This window comes from Hemibagrus wyckioides, linkage group LG06 (genome assembly GCF_019097595.1).
Source record: "Hemibagrus wyckioides isolate EC202008001 linkage group LG06, SWU_Hwy_1.0, whole genome shotgun sequence".
In the NCBI taxonomy this organism is placed as follows: Eukaryota; Metazoa; Chordata; class Actinopteri; order Siluriformes; family Bagridae; genus Hemibagrus; species Hemibagrus wyckioides.
Window position 1 is genome coordinate 23,100,687 of NC_080715.1, and position 17,465 is coordinate 23,118,151.

The 17,465-nt window shown below is 39.4% G+C and overlaps 1 protein-coding gene across 2 annotated transcripts; it reads right to left on the reverse strand.

Moving 5' to 3' along the window:
• Positions 1 to 21: 21 nt before the first annotated feature.
• On the reverse strand, positions 22 to 17,463 carry parp4 (poly (ADP-ribose) polymerase family, member 4). Of its 2 annotated transcripts, XM_058392274.1 has the most exons (36): positions 17,359 to 17,463; positions 16,937 to 17,064; positions 16,382 to 16,568; positions 16,026 to 16,119; positions 14,603 to 14,681; positions 14,360 to 14,452; positions 14,089 to 14,247; positions 13,649 to 13,786; positions 13,381 to 13,539; positions 13,046 to 13,197; positions 12,788 to 12,919; positions 12,596 to 12,694; positions 11,699 to 11,882; positions 11,458 to 11,599; positions 11,176 to 11,318; positions 10,825 to 10,956; positions 10,646 to 10,732; positions 10,359 to 10,523; positions 10,169 to 10,212; positions 9,998 to 10,076; positions 9,671 to 9,808; positions 9,384 to 9,579; positions 8,990 to 9,060; positions 8,614 to 8,801; positions 8,126 to 8,225; positions 7,866 to 8,036; positions 7,656 to 7,736; positions 7,480 to 7,560; positions 6,968 to 7,063; positions 6,621 to 6,722; positions 5,896 to 5,973; positions 3,808 to 5,362; positions 3,546 to 3,706; positions 3,053 to 3,155; positions 2,054 to 2,186; positions 25 to 1,953 (listed from the first exon to the last, which is right to left on the reverse strand). In XM_058392274.1, the coding sequence occupies exons 2-36, from the start codon at positions 17,060 to 17,062 to the stop codon at positions 1,752 to 1,754; spliced, it is 5,850 nt and encodes a 1,949-aa protein (XP_058248257.1). In that variant the 5' UTR covers positions 17,063 to 17,064; positions 17,359 to 17,463; the 3' UTR covers positions 25 to 1,751. The 2 variants fall into 2 exon arrangements, with proteins under 2 accessions (XP_058248258.1, XP_058248257.1); XM_058392275.1 differs by lacking the exon at positions 17,359 to 17,463 and having other exon boundaries at positions 22 to 1,953.
• Between the last annotated feature and the right edge of the window lie 2 nt (positions 17,464 to 17,465).

Here is a 17,465-nt window from a genome sequence, read left to right on the forward strand (position 1 = left end):
TCTTTCTTTGCAAATGAAACACAGCAAGAAATGATTACAAAATTGATCATATGTCATTTCCTCACTACGCATTCAAAGTGAAAAATCTTATGGAAATATAATGTTTAGGTGTGTTTGGATCTTGTGTTGTATTCAAGGCTTTTTTTCGTTCATCATGCAAAGCACCAAATTGCGTCATGTTGGTATTTTATTCGGATGTCTTCACACAAAGAAACCGGGTTATGTTTATTCCTATTCATGTCATGATTTTCACAGGATTTGTGTGATTAATCACGAGTAGATGAATCAAATAATATCATATGTTTATTTCAGCTCGCATGGTTTGTTGAAACAATGCCTTCACATCATCATCATCATCACACATTTCTGACAGCATGTCACACATGAATGTATGCAATTATTTTATAAGGCATAAAAGTGGTTCGTGCATTATGAATAAGGAGTTGAACATCCTGACAATCATCATTTCACTGCTAAACAGGCAAATGCAGGTTTTTTCTGTGCCTTCAAACCCTCTTAACGGCGCTTTCAGCAGTTAAACACGTTCTTCTGTGAGCATATAGGGAGCTGTTAAAAAAATAGTTTGTTGGAGAATCTTTGGTGAGTACTAGATCTCTACACATTGTTTTCACTTTATTATCAAAATATGTATTTAATATAAGCAATTTTGTTGATCATTGTTTATAGGAAAGGGAAATATTTTATTGCCTAGGCAACAGACAGTCATATATAAAATAAATGAGACTAATAGCACATCTATTACACATGCATAGAGTGTATAAAAACGCTTTCAATTTATTAGAACATTCACCCAAAACTATAAAGTTTTATGAAAGTTCACTCAAAATATAGCAAGCATAATAAACGTATTCTGTGAAAACCATTATAAAGAACATTATTCAAACAAAAGAAATTATTGGCGCCCATGCATTTGTACATCCTCCCTTGGAGTACTGAATTTTCTCATGTAATGTCTGAGAAAATTAAACAACACTGAGGAAGGAATCAATACACTATACTGTATCTGAGCAGATCCTCAGCCCTCTGTCCAGGACACACTCCACATGCTTGTGATGTGGTTCAGTACAGGAGACTGGGATGACTGCAACAAAAGCTTGACTCTGTGTCATTTGTGTTTGGATTTGGATGCATCACCGTCCTACCGGAAGTTCCAGCCATGATCCAGTTTTCCTGAGAGAGATTTCTCCAGATTTTTTTGATAAAAACAGCCCTGTAACATCCCACATCAGGTTCTATTCTGTATGACCAAAGAACAAAGCTCTATATCTATCTGTTTCACCTGGTTTCAGTTAGGCTCCAAGGAGTTCAGCTAATAAAATTTGTGACATTTGCAATCTGCTCATTTTCGAGAATCCACATAGATTAAAAATCAGAGAGAAACAAAAGTGTGAAGACAACCTTAACAGAGTGAATGCAAGGTGCTTCTAACACAGGAAATAGAAATAGGACACAGGTAACTGGCATCACACAGAGAAGCACTGACACTGATTTCTCTTCCTCTGAACATCAAGCACATGACAACACTTCCTTCACTTCTTTCATATGTTCACGTGTTTAAACAGATAACTTTTCTGTAGAATATATATTTTTTAAAAATGCCCCAGGCCAAAATAGAGTATACACTGCATTGCTAAATTATCTAAAAAAAAAAAAGCAGGATTAAGTAATAGGACTTAGCAAATGTACATATAGGGAATATCTGTGATGTACTCCAGATGACGACCTTGTCGCTACATAACTGGCAGATGTGTACTTCTCTGGAGCACAGGGATCAGAGGTGAGAAGGGAGGCAGTGAGTCCAGTCCCAGCAGCTGGCGTGTGCAGGACTCCCAGTCCCACCCAAACTCCAGCCTGCTGTACACACATGGGTACTGTTTGTCTGCCCAGCACACCCACTCCACTGCCTTCTTCAGTGCTTCCCAGCAGGTTGGCCTACACAACACACATCATAATAGGACAGTAATAGGACATGACCAAAATGCATTATTAAGCTGAGAAATAAAGAAAATGCAGAGCAAAGATGGCCTCTTGCCTGGGCTCGGGGTGGTCAGTGAGGTGGAAGAGAGACTGTAACAGCTCAGTGTCAGCCATCTTCTTCACTCGGATCAACTGCAGCACCAGCAGTGTGGCTATCATTTTCAGGATGACAGCATGGGCTTTTTCACCTGAAACATAGCGATCCAAAGGATTTAATATGTAGAGTGTTCTCTTCAAAACAGAATGCATCATATATATATATATATATATATATATATATATATATATATAAAGCTTACCAGAATAACTACAGTACAGAGAATGAAATCAAAGATGTGAAATTACAATGATGGGTTAACTATAACAATTTCACACTATGGGTCATAATTTGAGCTAAAGAAGGGAACAAATTAAATCATTAGTTCTGTAATGCTGTGAAGATATTTAGTGTGTTGGCATTGTTTTCAGACCACTTGTCTTTGGAAAAGCTCACGGCAAATCAGTGGAACAGTAGTACAGTTACTCTGACTGATTACCTTCATCCTATAAAAAAACCATGGGAGTTTTATCTTCCAGGATGACACAGGTGTCCACGTCCACATGACATGGGCTTATTAAATAGTTTGTGCATTACCAAAGTTAGCAGATCTTAACCCAGAGATGTCCAATCCTATCTGCAAAGGGCCGGTGTGGCTGCAGGTTTTCATTCCAATCAAGCAGGAGCTACACCTGATTCCACCTGTTTAATCGACTGATCTTGGCTTTCATTAGACTTAGGTGTGGCTTCTGCTAAGTTGGAAAGAAAACCTGCACCCACACCGGCCCTTCGTGGATAATATTGGACACCCCTGTCTTAACCCAACCGAACACTTTATGGAGATTTTGGACTGATGTGTTACACAACTCTCTCTCATCACTATTACGGTCAAAACCTTAAAAAGATGTTTATGTGTACATATGCCATTATATTCTACAGCATGTTCTTCACAGCACTCGAGCGACCAAGGATAATCAGTAATCAGTAGGAGTTAAAGCAAAAACAAACAGGATTTACCCAAAGAACAGATGCCTTTTTCTTTCAGGAAGACATTGGCAAAGAAGTCCACATCCAGGCCCAGGAATCTACTTAGTGTTCCAGTACATTCCCAGTAGCCATCCTGTGTTAAAAATGAAAGACCAAATTCCAATAAACAATTTTAAACACAAAATTTATGTTGCCTATTGGATATTTTTGGTCAACATCTAGCTACTCTGTGGTTTTAACCAGCTAAATGCTTGCATGTGCGTTGACTGAATGCACATAATGCCTTAAATTCAGATACACCTATTGTCTCTATTTTGCCTGTTATAGCTGTGAATAAAAATATAAAAAAAAATGTGCCAGAATAAATATATTAATAATATCCATGTGTATTAGATTAAATATCAAATTTAAATTTTTTATTTACAGATTAATAATAGTAAATGACTTCTGACGTCACTCCCCTTAATTAATTTCAGCATAAATGTGGCAGAATGTATGTATATATACACAGGCGTATGTGTACCTGGTGTTGAAGGTTAAACAACTCCTCCCAGCTGATCTGGTCAGGTCGTCTGTGTCTTTTACCCTGTCTACTTCTGCAGCGTTTTTTCAAACTGAAAAACTCCACCTCCTCCATTCTTGGAACTGATTTTCTAATGTGTGTCTTGATAATCCCTCTTTGAACTAAAAGAATAAAAATGGAATCGTTTTATTAAATCCAGATAACAGCTTGACCAGTAAATGTAAATATAAAAAAATCCAGCCAGTAATTTGGTAGACCCTACCTACTGCATCACTTTGAATAGGAAGACTGAGGAGATCATCATGGATGGGAGAAGCAGGGGCTCCAGGACCATAGCTAACACCAGGAGGAGGAGGAGCAGGGGCTCCAAAACCACAGCGAACACTAGGAGGAGGAGGAGGAGGAGGAGCAGGGGCTCCAAAACCACAGCTAACACTAGGAGGAGGAGGAGGAGGAGGAGCAGGGGCTCCAAAACCACAGCTAACACTAGGAGGAGGAGGAGGAGCAGGGGCTCCAAAACCACAGCTAACAGTAGGAGGAGGAGGAGGAGGAGGAGGAGCAGGGGCTCCAAAACCATAGCTAACATCAGGAGGAGGAGGAGGAGGAGCAGGGGCTCCAAAACCATAGCTAACACCAGGAGGAGGAGGAGCAGGGGCTCCAAAACCATAACTAGCACCAGGAGGAGGAGGAGCAGGGGCTCCAAAACCATATTTAGGAGGAGGTGGAGGAAGAGCATCAGGGGCAAGATTAAAAGATTGTTGAGGTGCTGCAGCATAAATAGCAGGAGAAAAAGCAGGGGTTCTGACAACATTAGATGGTACAGGAGGGGCTTCTAAACAAACACTAAGAGGATCAGCAAGGGCTCTGACTCTAACATGAGAAGATCGTTGAAGTTCTGCAGCACAAACATTACGAGAAAAAACAGTTCCTCTGTCTCCAACAGTAGAAGGTACAGGAGGGGCATCAAAACAAACACTAGGAGGAGCAGCAGGGGCTCCTGAAGAATCTGATGCCATTAATGCAACAGGAGAGGGAGAGCATCCAAAACCATCAGTTTGAGGACGAGGCAGTCCAAAAGCAAACATTTTTGAACCACGAGCAGACATTCCGAAAAGAAAACTAGGAGCAGTTTCTTCACTAGTAGAGGGAGTGACTCCGGAATTAACACCAAGAGGAGTGGCCCCGAAAATAGCACTAGGAAGAGAAGCTTGCATAGATGAAGAAAGTTGTAGAGCGGCTTTGCGAAGAAAAGTTCTTGATTTTAATCTAGAAGCAGGAGGAGGAGCAAGAGGAGAAGAAAGAGGAGGGATTTCAAAATCATTACTGGGAGGAGTGAACGCCTCATGGCAACTTTGGGTGCGCTGACAGGATTCACTGCTTTCAGAACGAGGTACTGAGTTTAAGGTAGTAGTGGGAGAACAGACATAACCAACTGTATGGAAAGCTGAAAGTGAATCAGCAAAACGCTTATTGAGTCTTGCAGATGCCTCTGTACTGTCAGTAGATTGAGTGGCCGGGGGTGAAATACTCTCTTGAATATAGTCTAGGTAAGCACATTCTGAATCCATGGGTGCATCAAGCTGCATCTCGAGAATTGAATCTGGAAAAGTCGGCAAAGCTGGAGGAGATGAGCGTGTAGATCGTTCTGTTTCAATAGAAGCTCTGAGGGGCAGTGCTGCATAATCGCTATCAAGATCAGGAGTGGGTTGGTCTTCTGCCATTAACGGTATGCCGAAAAGTTCATCAGACCCCAAGTAATGCACTTCATCTTCTTCCTCCAAATCGGAAACATCTGATTGACATTCATCTTTAGCATCCTGTGGAAAAAAAGCCACAAATGGTGACCTTCAACACAGCTAATACACTAATATTCATTTAATTTGCACCCTTGGTTAAATTATAAACTCCACTACTAAGTTATTGTGCGTAACACTGACTTTATATAAGACTTCTTGATTATAACTTCAAAGTGTGACAATATTTCTGGATGTAATATTTCTGATATGACAAGCATAACCAAAATAATAGTAACTCAGTGGATAAGGCATTGGGCTTCTGCATGGAAAGCCGTTAGTTCAAAACCCAGCACTACTGAGCTGTCACTGCCGGCCCTTGGGCCAGATCCTTAACTGTTAACTGCTCAGTTGTATAAACAATAAGAGAGATAAATGAGAGTCTCTGGATAAAAATGTCAAACGCTAAAAATGCTAACTACATAAACTTGTCAGGTGGTCTGTTTCCCACTACTTATATATTAAAAAAAAAAAACCTTTGCATTTAAGAGCACTGCTAATATGAACTTGTTATCTAGTCTGATCTTTTTCATTGTCTAACTTTTTCTTCTTCTTACCAGTGAAGAGTCAATACAGGCCCCAACAAAATATTCAGACCATTCGGAATCGTCAGACGATTCGGACTCCAGACTCCTCTACAAAATAAGCAGAACAGAGGTCAAAATACAAATAAAGCATAAATGATCTGAGCCAGTTATATACAATTAACTATTTAACTATGACTGATTATTTAACTATTATATTATCTTGATTATAATTTAGGAATCTTATTCTCTGTTTAATTGTTGCCTTTATGGCTACCATCAGCTGTGAAGATGAGATCAGCTGTGTTTTATGGCTGGTTTATGGGGTTTGGTTTCAGCAGATGGGGTGAAAATTGAGGAGTGGCAAAACTGATGCTCTTTTCTATGCAGAAAGTGAGTGCCATTTTATCTGGAGGCAAATCTAGATTGGGAATGGTGCACCACTTCGATTTTACACTTTACAAATACGCTAAAAATGATTTCAATCCAAACCTGTTTGTCCTACCACACTGCAGAGCTCAATTCTAAAGATAAATTGCTGTATGTGCTTTTTACACTGTTCTTATAGTGTCCTTTCCACCTTTCAGCAGCTACTTGTCCCTTCCGTGTCACCTCCAATTTACCATGTAAGATAATCTGTCTTTATGCTATGTGTTGATGTTTATTATTGTAGAATTTGAATAGAGGTATTTTAGTTCATTAAAATGCATTAGAAATAAATTATATCTTTATTAGTGCAATAAATGAATGAAAGATACCCGTCTGTGTTCAGTCCAGCCCATGTAAGAGAGAATATCCACATCTTCCTCTGCAATTATCTTAGGGACGTCAGTAAAGCCGGAGTCAGGCTGTTCCTGGTCCTACACAGAAATAAGGAGCTAAAAATCACTGCGTCATGCCACAGAACAAGTGTCTATTTAACTGTGAATAGGAGCTGTTTAAGCAATCGATGTCCTTATTAGTATGCCAACATATTAACCATACACACTATATGTGTTTATGTGTTATTTTGTTTTTCCAATTTAATGTGAAACAATGTACAAGAATCCTTATATGAGAACTTAATGTGTGCTAAAAGGCATATGTCAGGCAGCTGCAATCTTACTCTCTCCTCAATAGCAACGAAGCTGGTGAACTGCGACAGGATAGAGAACTCTTTACTGAGCTCAGTGATGTAGGATTTTAGCTCAGCTTTCTTCCCCTGAAAAAAGGTAGGAGAAAACCATCATTTAGTTTCAGACACAGGACAGGAATAGCCTGGTTCTTTATAACTGGTAATAACTGGTTCTTTATCACACACTGTTGGATTACCATATTGTTGATTTTCATATATCAACATGTACCTATCTGTTGTAATGTGACACAAGTCATGCCCCATTTCTCTGCTACAGTATCCTGAAGAATCCACCAATTTTATTAATAAGATAAAAAAATATATATATATCCCTGCACTTTACATTGTCAGATGTCACAGGTACACTGATGCAGAAACTGGAAACTAATTCTAAGACTGTGTATCTTATGTCACATTAACACATACTCCAGAAAACACACCATATTAGGCTTTATACAGTAAGAACCGCTTAAAAGTATTCAATAAACATCAATAGTGCAAACCTCATGTTCTGCCTCATTAGATCCGAGGCTGCCATCCTCATAATCTCTGATGATTGCTCTTGCTGTTAGTTTGTGAAGGAACTAGAAATATATAGAAACATAAAAACACTCATTTAAATACGATAAATACAGATTTGTAGTAGTAAATATTAGAACTTAATACAATAATATCTTACTATTCCTTTAGTCTTCTGTAATTCTGTAGTAGAAACCATAGTCTCAATTTTCTGGCCACTCAGATCACCGAACAGTGAAGCCTAAACCAATAAAAACTCTCAAGCTGAGTTCCAAGGACAATAAATGACAACTGAGCATACAAGGCACAAAATGATATTAGGGTATTTGGTAAAGTACAAGAAACAGTCACGGGAGTGATGGTGAAATACCTGAGTGCAGTGTGGGACAAATCCATAGACCAGAGTGTGACGGTCATTGAAGAGAGCATGGAGCTGTGAGGGAGCCTGAACTGGAGAGGGAGCTGTGGGGTTGAACTGCTGCCACTTAACTGCCACAGAGCTACAGCCTGGTGATACCATGCACCTCACCTGAGAATTCACCTACAACAGCCAATCAGCCATGTCTCACCCACATATTACACATAATTAATTATTAGATCTAATTTAAAGATCATAGGAGTGAAGCTCACCTTCTCAGCCCAGGTGTACTTTGTCTTGGTGTCAAAGAACTCATAAGTTCCTCCACCTGCCTGAGCCAGGGCTCTCAGCATGTAACGATTAGCTGTGGGGCTACACGCAAACACAAGCAGATTAGAAGAAACAGACCTAAGGTGTATTACTAGTTTATGACGTTGCTGAAAATGTGATTCCATTAGAAAGGGTTCTTAAAAACCTAAGCACATAACTTCTAGTATGGATTTACAGACTAGTCTACTTTAAGCCTTTTGTGAAATATATTAGCACCTATCCTCATCTTAACTCCTTTTCTTGTCTTTTTTTGCTGACATATTTAGTGGTAATCAATCATGAGTGTGAGAAAGGTGCTGTATAAACTGAAATAAGAATTTTTATTATATCAATATTTTACAAGTATCAAGTTTCAGATGTTTCTCAATATTGACAATCAACCTAGTCGAAACTAATGTGCCTACATTTCTGCATTTAGAAGAGTGCTTACTTGAGGCCGCAGGTGAAGAGGCGTGTGTGTCTGATATTGTCTCGCACCAGCTGCAGGCTTTGCGGCTGGTTCTGCACATGTCCATCAGAGACAAGCAACACGTTTCTTACACCACGTGAAGGAGGCAGCAGATTCAGGGTGCGAAGGGGTCTCCACAGCTCAGTGCTGCCGCCAACAGCAGTCGTGGACTAATAGTAAAATTGTAATAATAAAATATTAATAAACTTTGAAACTAATAAACTTGTGGGGATTAGTCAAATAATTTAATATCTTTGGTATACAGACATGCGTTCACTTGATGTGAGTTGTGATATGGCATTTATATTATTTCCTGCACTGCAGATGCAGGTGGGAATCTTTGATTGTAAAAACTCACCATAATGAAGTTCTTGGCTTCTTCAAATACATCCTGTAGCAAACTTGGTGAAGGGAAAGCCTCCTTATAATCTAGTCAACAACAGAGGGATAAGAATTAGCTGAAGATCTCCAATGAAAACAGAGAAGAGCTGCATGTCATGAGATTAGCTAACTTCTGCATAAGATTTTAACAATATAAATGTTCCTATTGTGCATAATGATGCAAAAAATGTCATTTATCAACAGTGAGCATTAAAATAAAATGCAGTACAATATTTATTCCTAAATGACAAAACAGTTATAAATAGCTCACAGATTAAACTCTTTCCTAAGATAAACTTGATAGTAAATATATATTTTTAACTTTAACACTATGAAACATATATGAGGTGATTGTTTCAGAGCACACTAACCAGAACCAAAGAAGATGATGTTGACTTTTAGTGAGCGGTCCAGTGAGTTGAGGACCTTCAGAGCAATCCTGCGTGCGTTCAGCAGAGCATCTCCTCGCATGGACTCTGACGTGTCCAGCACAATGATCACATCACTCACACCCGACACAGAAAGTCCACTGGACTCAAAGTGTGGATAAAACACCAACATGCAGGCCTGCACAAGTAAACCACTCAGTCTCAGGTTTTAAAGAACAGTGTGTATGTTTTTATAAGCAAGACTGAACAAAGGATGAATCTCATTTCACCTCAGTGTCCTTCTCTGGATGTTTCTCAACCCACATTCTGGGCATATGGATCTCAGACAGAGTAAAGCTGAGCCGGAATCCATCGTTGCTAAGAGTCTGGTCTGGTAATGTGCTCACTACGGCCTTACAATCTGTCCTCTGGAAGAAAGACCGAACAAATTCACTTCTATATCCCTCTAATACATAAAGACTTAATAATAATATTAAGTCTTTAATATTAATATTATTAATATTAATAATTAATATTAAGTCAATAATATTCAACTGTAAGAAAACCAGCATTATATGTACATTCCTACTTAACCAACAAACAGTTAAAAGACACACCTTCATTTTGATTTGATGAGAGCACTCCAGGTTTATGATCTCGTAAGGCATCTCAATAGACATGCACAGAGAGAATTCTCTAGAAGAAAAAAGAGAAAACGACTGACATAGTATAACCAGACATAGTAAATCAAATACCATACAATTGTCCACTACAGATCCAGTTCTCACCCTTTTGGAGGAAGCTCCTTCACACAGACCTTTTCAACAGTCGTCTGCAAAAAAAGCATGCTCTAATCATGAGGCATGGCTTTAAAAAAATACCAATTGAAATGTTGGTTTTCCGATTCCTATTATGCAACTGATTTGGTTAAATAGAAAAGGTATATAAATGGTGACAACTCTAAGGTCCTGTTGGTACCTGAGTTTTCTGGTTCAGTGCTGAGCTTTGCTGCCATGGAGCTACACTTGCTGGAAGGGAGAAGACAATGGTTCCTGCTCTCACAACCAGCTCAGTGATGAACGTCACTTTGATCAGCACTGTGGCTCCGGGGGGCAAGTTTCCTACACTGATGGTGAACACATCCTGCAGCACACACAGACATAACAGCATGAGAGTAAATAAGACTAACACATGCAGAATCCACTCTCACTGAGGCCTGTGTGTGTGATATGAATATACAGTTCAGAGTAAGGAGAGAAACTCACAGGTGCATCCTGGTCCATCAGGTAGGCTCCATGGCCTTTCTCTATGGCCTGCTTGTATTCTTTACGTGCCTGCTCCTTCTCCTTTACCTAAAAGAATGAGAAATAGAGAGGGGCTAAGAATAAAATATATATTGTAGGAATATTGTAGATTATTAAAGCAAAAGCAGAAATGCAGCCACCTTTCCAATAACATGCTTTCCATTAATGAAGGCTTCAAAACCACACACTGCGGCCGTCTCTTCTAGAGGGAAGACATACTTTGCCTCTATGGGAACATTGCTGTCATTTGTATATGTCTGGAAAATGATAACCTGTTCACAAAATAAGGAAAGCAAATGATTTTTATTATACATTACAACATTCTATAGAAACTGTCATTCTATACCCAAGAATATGGTTTATATGTTCATGTAGGAATAAATGATTATTTACTGCAAAATAATGTATAAGTGTGTGGCTGTGTTTCATTGAAATAAGGGTAAACAATAATTATTGTCTGTATTGTGCTATTTATCAGTCTAATACTTTACCTGAGAAAGAAGGTCCATTAGCTTACATCTCACATGTACTGCCTGCAGTGGCAGAGTCTGACCATTACTGTCCAATAAACCGGCAGTGACCTCCTCCAGAGAGTTCTTGATCACTCCCAAACCCTCGCCATCATCAGTGGACACTAGAAGAATGAAACAACACATCCACATACAGAGCATGATTAAGGCGTCAAGACTTGAAAAGATTTGAAATTATACAACTGACATAATGCAGTTAAAGGTAAGGTAATGTCTAACGATTAGTGTTAACAGAACACTCACAGAGGTTTGACGATGAAACCAAAGGTGCTAGAGTCATGTCAACCTGAGGCTGAAAGTCCTTCACTTCATCTTCAGGTAGAAGATACTGAACTACATACTTCAGCCTGATCTGGTCTGTATTATACACCACATATTCATCGTCCTGCAACACACACACACACACACACACAGAGTGCAAAGTGTAAAATAAAGCTTTAAAATATTTAGTGCCTAGACAACTGATTATATGCACAAGAGTTACCTCAAAATCAGAGCGTGCATTTTGTTTACGCCGGACTCCATGCACGCTGTTGTAGCCCTCAGGGGCAGAGGTCAAAGTGAAATCCCTTTTGTGCAGGTCTTTACACTGGCCCAGAGCCACCTCGCACACCAGCAGGAGCCGAGAACCATCCGTCATGCTGGGTTTGGAATACTTGACCGATGTGCTGGAACACAGAGCAGACAGTGGCATTAAACACCTCTGTGCATCATGGTGCAGTGAGAATATACACAGATCAGGCATAACATTATGAGCACTGAGAGGTGAAGTGAATAACACTGATGATCTCCTCATCATGGCACCTGTTAGTGGGTGGGATATATTAGGCAGCAAGTGAACATTTTGTCCTCAAAGTTGATGTGTTAGAAGCAGGAAAAATGGACAAGCGTAAGGATTTAAGCGAGTTTGACAAAGGGCCAACTTGTGATGGCTAGACCACTGGATCAGAGCATCTCCAAAACTGCAGCTCTTGTGGGGTGTTCCCGGTCTGCAGTGGTCAGTATCTATCAAAAGTGGTCCAAGGAAGGAACAGTGGTGAACCGGTGACAGGGTCATGGGCGGCCAAGACTCGTTGATGCACACGGGGAGTGAAAGCTGGTCCGTGTGATCCGATCCAACAGACGAGCTACTGTTACTCAAACTGCTGAAGAGGTTAATGCTGGTTCTGATAGAAAGGTGTCAGAATACAGAGTGTATGACGGGTCAGGGCTGTTTTGACAGCAAAAAGGGGGACCAACACAATATGAGGCAGGTGGTCATAATGTTATGCCTGATCAGTGTATGTGACATTACAGAATATATATATGAGAACTGCAGATGAAAATACACTTCGTTTAGTAATATGAACACTTTCAGGTAAAAACATGAGAAAACACTGACTTCAATGAGTCACTGAAGTAGATGCCACTTCCCAGATTCCCAATGTCTGTTCTTTCAATCCCATGCTGTTCTACTCCGACCCTGGGCAGTAACAGACCCCTGGAAAAACAACCAAAACTCAGAATCGCTTTAAAGTTCTGTGTGTGTGAGTTGTGCATGTGTGTGATACAGATAACAAAAAGGGACTCTCACCGAGACAGGATTCCTACCAGGCTGGTAGAAGCAGTGGAATGGAGGAGAGGCTTGATATTGCCGAGTTCATTCCTAAACATATGAAGTTCTGCCCCTCTACTCACATGCAGTATCTGCTGGATCTGAGCTGGTCTGTAAAATTATTAATGCAGTAAAGACTTAAAAAATATCGGAAATGTATGTTTTGTTAAACTTACATCTGATGACGGAATATAAAACATGGAATTACACGGGAATTCACATTTACACTGTACATACCTATCCTGCAGAAGCTGGGAGACAGACAGAAACTCTGGGCTTTGAGATGGCACCTGCTCAATACTGCACCTCAGAGCACGATATTTCCCCAGAGAGGATGGACAGGGGTTTCCCATTGTCGTCTCCGTCATGTTCAAGATATCTCTGATCAGCTGGAGTGTTAATACAGATACATCAGAGTTTCACAGTAAATACAAAATCTATTAAGAAATCCCTAACAAGTACTCCACTGGATGTTTACTTAAATGTACTTAATGTTCTTAGGCACTTACACTACCCATTACAACTTATATCATTTATATTTGCTTTACAATAAATATTTTGACAGATGTTACCTGACAGAGATCTAGTTTCTTAGACACCAGCTTGTTTTTTGAGTCTGGCACTGCTATCCTAAGAGGGAGCAGAGTGTCGACTTCCTCCAGCAGACCCTTGACTTCATCCTCACACTGAGTTTTCTGTACCTGCAGCAGTAATCCTTCCGCTCTGCTCACCTGCAGCAACACATGTCACCGGTTACACACACTCACACAAAATGGTTACACAAATATCATGCTGCAGATATAGTTTCATATAGATATTATATCAGTCTTAGTGGCTCACATCATTGAGACTGATGCTGGTAACAGGGACAGTCAGGATGCTGTTAAGTGAACCGAGAGCTTCCGTCCAGATGAGTTCCACAAAGCCGCCCACTTCCTGTGAGACTGTGCTGCAGTTCAGCCTCTCCTCCAACAGAAGCTTCAATCAGACATAGCTTGAGATTAGATACATTAGATACAAACTCGACACATAAGCATGAGTTTAAATCACTTATCAATACTGTGAGTTACAGAATATTACACTGATTTAGAAGGATGGGATAGAAAACTACAAGCTGTCAGTGCATCTTATTAGGAATTATAAATAGATTTTAGCCCTAAGAATAACTTTAACCCACGCAGTCTGCATAGTATATGACCTCAAGAGCAAAGTCCATCTAGAGAATATAAGACAGTTAGTGTCTATGTAAAACCAGTTTAGAAATATTGTGTGGGACTGACCTGCTGGAGGCTGTGAGAGGTCAGATTTTCAGCCCATGGGGGAAGTGTTTGTTTCTGAGTGAAGCCTTGGAGCTGCAGCTCCTTGCTCAGCATCAGAAACCCTTCCACAGCATCCTCAGAGCTGCAGCTGTGCATCTGCTTATCCCACACCACACTCTTCTGCAATAACAGAATAAAAGACACCAGGGTGGTGACCAATGTAAAAAGTATATTATAGTATAATGTTACGTTCAGTGTACGGTCAGATTCCCTTAGATTTAAATATCTGCACCTCTGCCTCGTGTATGATGGAGCTCACAACACGATATTGCTGTCCTGCTTGGCCTTTGGCACTCTGAAGCTCCAGAACTGACCATGTGTTAGGCTGAATATCCAAAACACACACACACACACACACACACGCATGTGGATTAACACAAAAATGCGATCTTCTGCATGCTGATCAACTATTTTTAAATATTTTATACACTTGAATTGTATTCCTACGCTGGATGAACAGCACTGGTAAAGTCACCTTGGACAAAATGGAGTACTTGGCAACTTGGAAATCTGAAGAAAATTCCGGAATATCATGATCATTTTCCTTGTAGAATCTGCAAAAGAGAAATTATAAATATGAAGCACAGATTCAGTTAAAAGTAATAAAACATTGTCATTTATGGAAGTATCTTCTGGGTTGCTTCTATTTGTGGAAAAGCAATCTGTACATTTACAATCCTGTTTACATTTGGTTTACACTTCTACACTCGTGTATGGAGGCTAGCAAAATTCAAATGGAATCACAAATCCCTTTATATTCGTGTTTCCGATGCCTTGCGCAGAAACCGGTCAGTCAGTAGTGGGGAGTATTGGGAGTGTCTGTATTTTGAAGTGATTGCGTTAGTCACAGTCCACTGCATTTTATAGAGTCTTGCAGTCAATGACCACAAAGGTTCATGTGCTGCACAACCCTTCTGTTTCTAATATACTTACCTCAGTTAGACAACTTACTGGTTGTTTATTTCAAAATGATATTGTCTCCACTACAAATGGTATAATTTATTAAAATAGGGCTAGCTGACCTCCAAAAAAATATTTATTGTTTAACAAAGTGAAGGAAATGACTTTTTGGTGTTACACACATACCACCCAATAAATAATTTTCTTCTCAAATTATAAAAGGACATTTATTTGAATGGTTCTGCTTGTGATCCATCTGTTGAGAAGATGCTTCATTTATTTATTCTGTGAATATGGTGTTTTACTTTTTCTTTAGGTTTAGAAAACGTTTTATTTGGTCTTAAAAACAAAGCTTGCGAATATTAAATTATTTATTTAATTTTAGCTAAATATCATAGGGAAAAATACATAAAGCCCAAGCCATTGTTTTTTAATTCTTAATCAAGAGATTAAAATATATATAAAGTTATTCTTCATTCAGATAAGGAAGAAGAGACAGTATCTGTATGCAAAAGCATCGTCACAGTCATCTGTTCAACTCATTTTCCTTCAAGAAGTTCCACAAGGCTGTTGACTCTGACTGACGTCACTTCCAAATACACACTCGCCCTGTAGTATCCCTCCACCCCCAGCAACTGACTGACTGGCAGGTTTCTGAACAAGGTTTTGGAAATGCAAATGCAAAAATAACGATTCCATTTAAATTAGCAGCCTCCATACACAACTCTGAGGAAGCAAAATAGCAAACAGGATAATTGCTTTTGCTTTTTCGACATGAGAGGATAATAACTCGTGAGGCATGAGAAATGCAACTGCACATGAATTTTGAGTGTCCATTTTAAATCTGGCAGACATTGTTTGTGTAAATAAGAATGCGAATTGTAATATATTGTGATTTGCATTTTCATTTGAATTATGCCACAATTTATGTGTCCAAAAAAACAACGCAATTGCAAATACAATTTATAGTCTCAATGAAATGCTATAAATCAACAAACCTGAACCGGCCCTGGTACGAGCCATCCTTCAGTGGAGTCTCGGGTTTCTCATTATGAATGCTACTTGTTTGAGGCCAAATGCTGGACTTCAATCCTGCCGGGATTTAGACAGAAGTATTCATCCCTTCATCATTAAGACCATTTACAGTTCTGTGTAATGTTTCACAATTTACCACAAGATTTATGACACAGCTTTGAGTGACTCACACACCCTTCTTTAGTTGCATGAATCATATAGGAGAACATCTGAACTGTGCAAATAACACTGATCGGGCTGTCAGAGCCATAGCAATTTTTTTACCTTTTAACAAAACAAGCTTTGATTATCAAAAAGAGACTTGTCAAGGGTGTAATACCGGCTTGTTCAGGTGTGATCCCTGAGCTCTGTGACTTTAAGACATGTTCTTGGACAGGAAGCAGCTGTCCTTTCTCCAGGCAGCTCCACACATACTGCTGACCGACCACAGGAGTCTGGTGTTTCTGAGCACTTCTCAACCTGCTGCTGCTTATGTTCTCCAGGCTGCTCGCAACCACAAATGAGCACTAAACAGGGCAGATACAGAGCGTTGGTCTGATTTTGATTTCTCACTGGATACTTTTATAACAATCGTAACATTTATAGCAACCTTAACATTAAAATCTCTCTTAAAATCAGAGACAAACAGAAATGTTTCTTAAATCCATCAGTCGCATAACTCCATGCCTATCTATCTATCTATCTATCTATCTATCTATCTATCTATCTATCTATCTATCATATACATGCAGTATAGTTATGATATACTTGTAGTTATGATTTCTGTTGAATTCATAGCCCTTACTGAATAATAACGTTTAAGTTACATTACTGATAGTGGTTATATCAGTGGTATGCTTTAGAAATCAAGACATTTTAAACAAACAACATATACCTTCTGGTTCACTACATATGATATGTTTCCTCCATGATCAACTATAGCAGTCATCAGCTTCTTCTTCTCCTTAAAACGGACATTTTTCAGGTCCAGAACCACAGAGCAGTCACTGAACACAGCCATTACTGATCGAGAGACAAAAACACGGAAATGTTTGTCCTTGCACTGGATTTACAGTAAGTGGTGTGTGTGATAGTTACAGAAGCAACTTAAGAAAACACCTGATGGCTAGGTTTAGTCACGGTGACCTGCCACACTAAATAAGTGCCCTATGTTCCTGGGCGTGTATCGGATTGGGACGGAGCCCATTATAGCAACCTTTTTTATCCAAACCTAAAGTAGTCGATTTCTGACAACGTTAATAGCACTACTCCAAATACAGGCGAAAAAGAAATCAATACAATAAAGCTGTGACTTACCTCACAATCGTAGAAAGCCAATAAAGTATATTATTTGATGGATTTTCAGCTACAGTAGGAGATATGTGCTGTCAAACAGCAACAACTTCCCGGAAGATTCGCAAGCC

Bases quoted from the DNA above. Each gene is read 5' to 3' on its own strand.
- parp4 (XM_058392275.1), bottom strand. From the start codon at position 17,062: ATGGCTGTGTTCAGTGACTGCTCTGTGGTTCTGGACCTGAAAAATGTC. The intron at 11,883-12,595 runs GTCAGTGTTTTC...TCTGTGTTCCAG, and splicing joins TACTTCAGTGACTCATTGAA to CACATCGGTCAAGTATTCCA. The intron at 8,226-8,613 runs GTAAGCACTCTT...GTTTGCGTGTAG, and splicing joins CTCTTCACCTGCGGCCTCAA to CCCCACAGCTAATCGTTACA.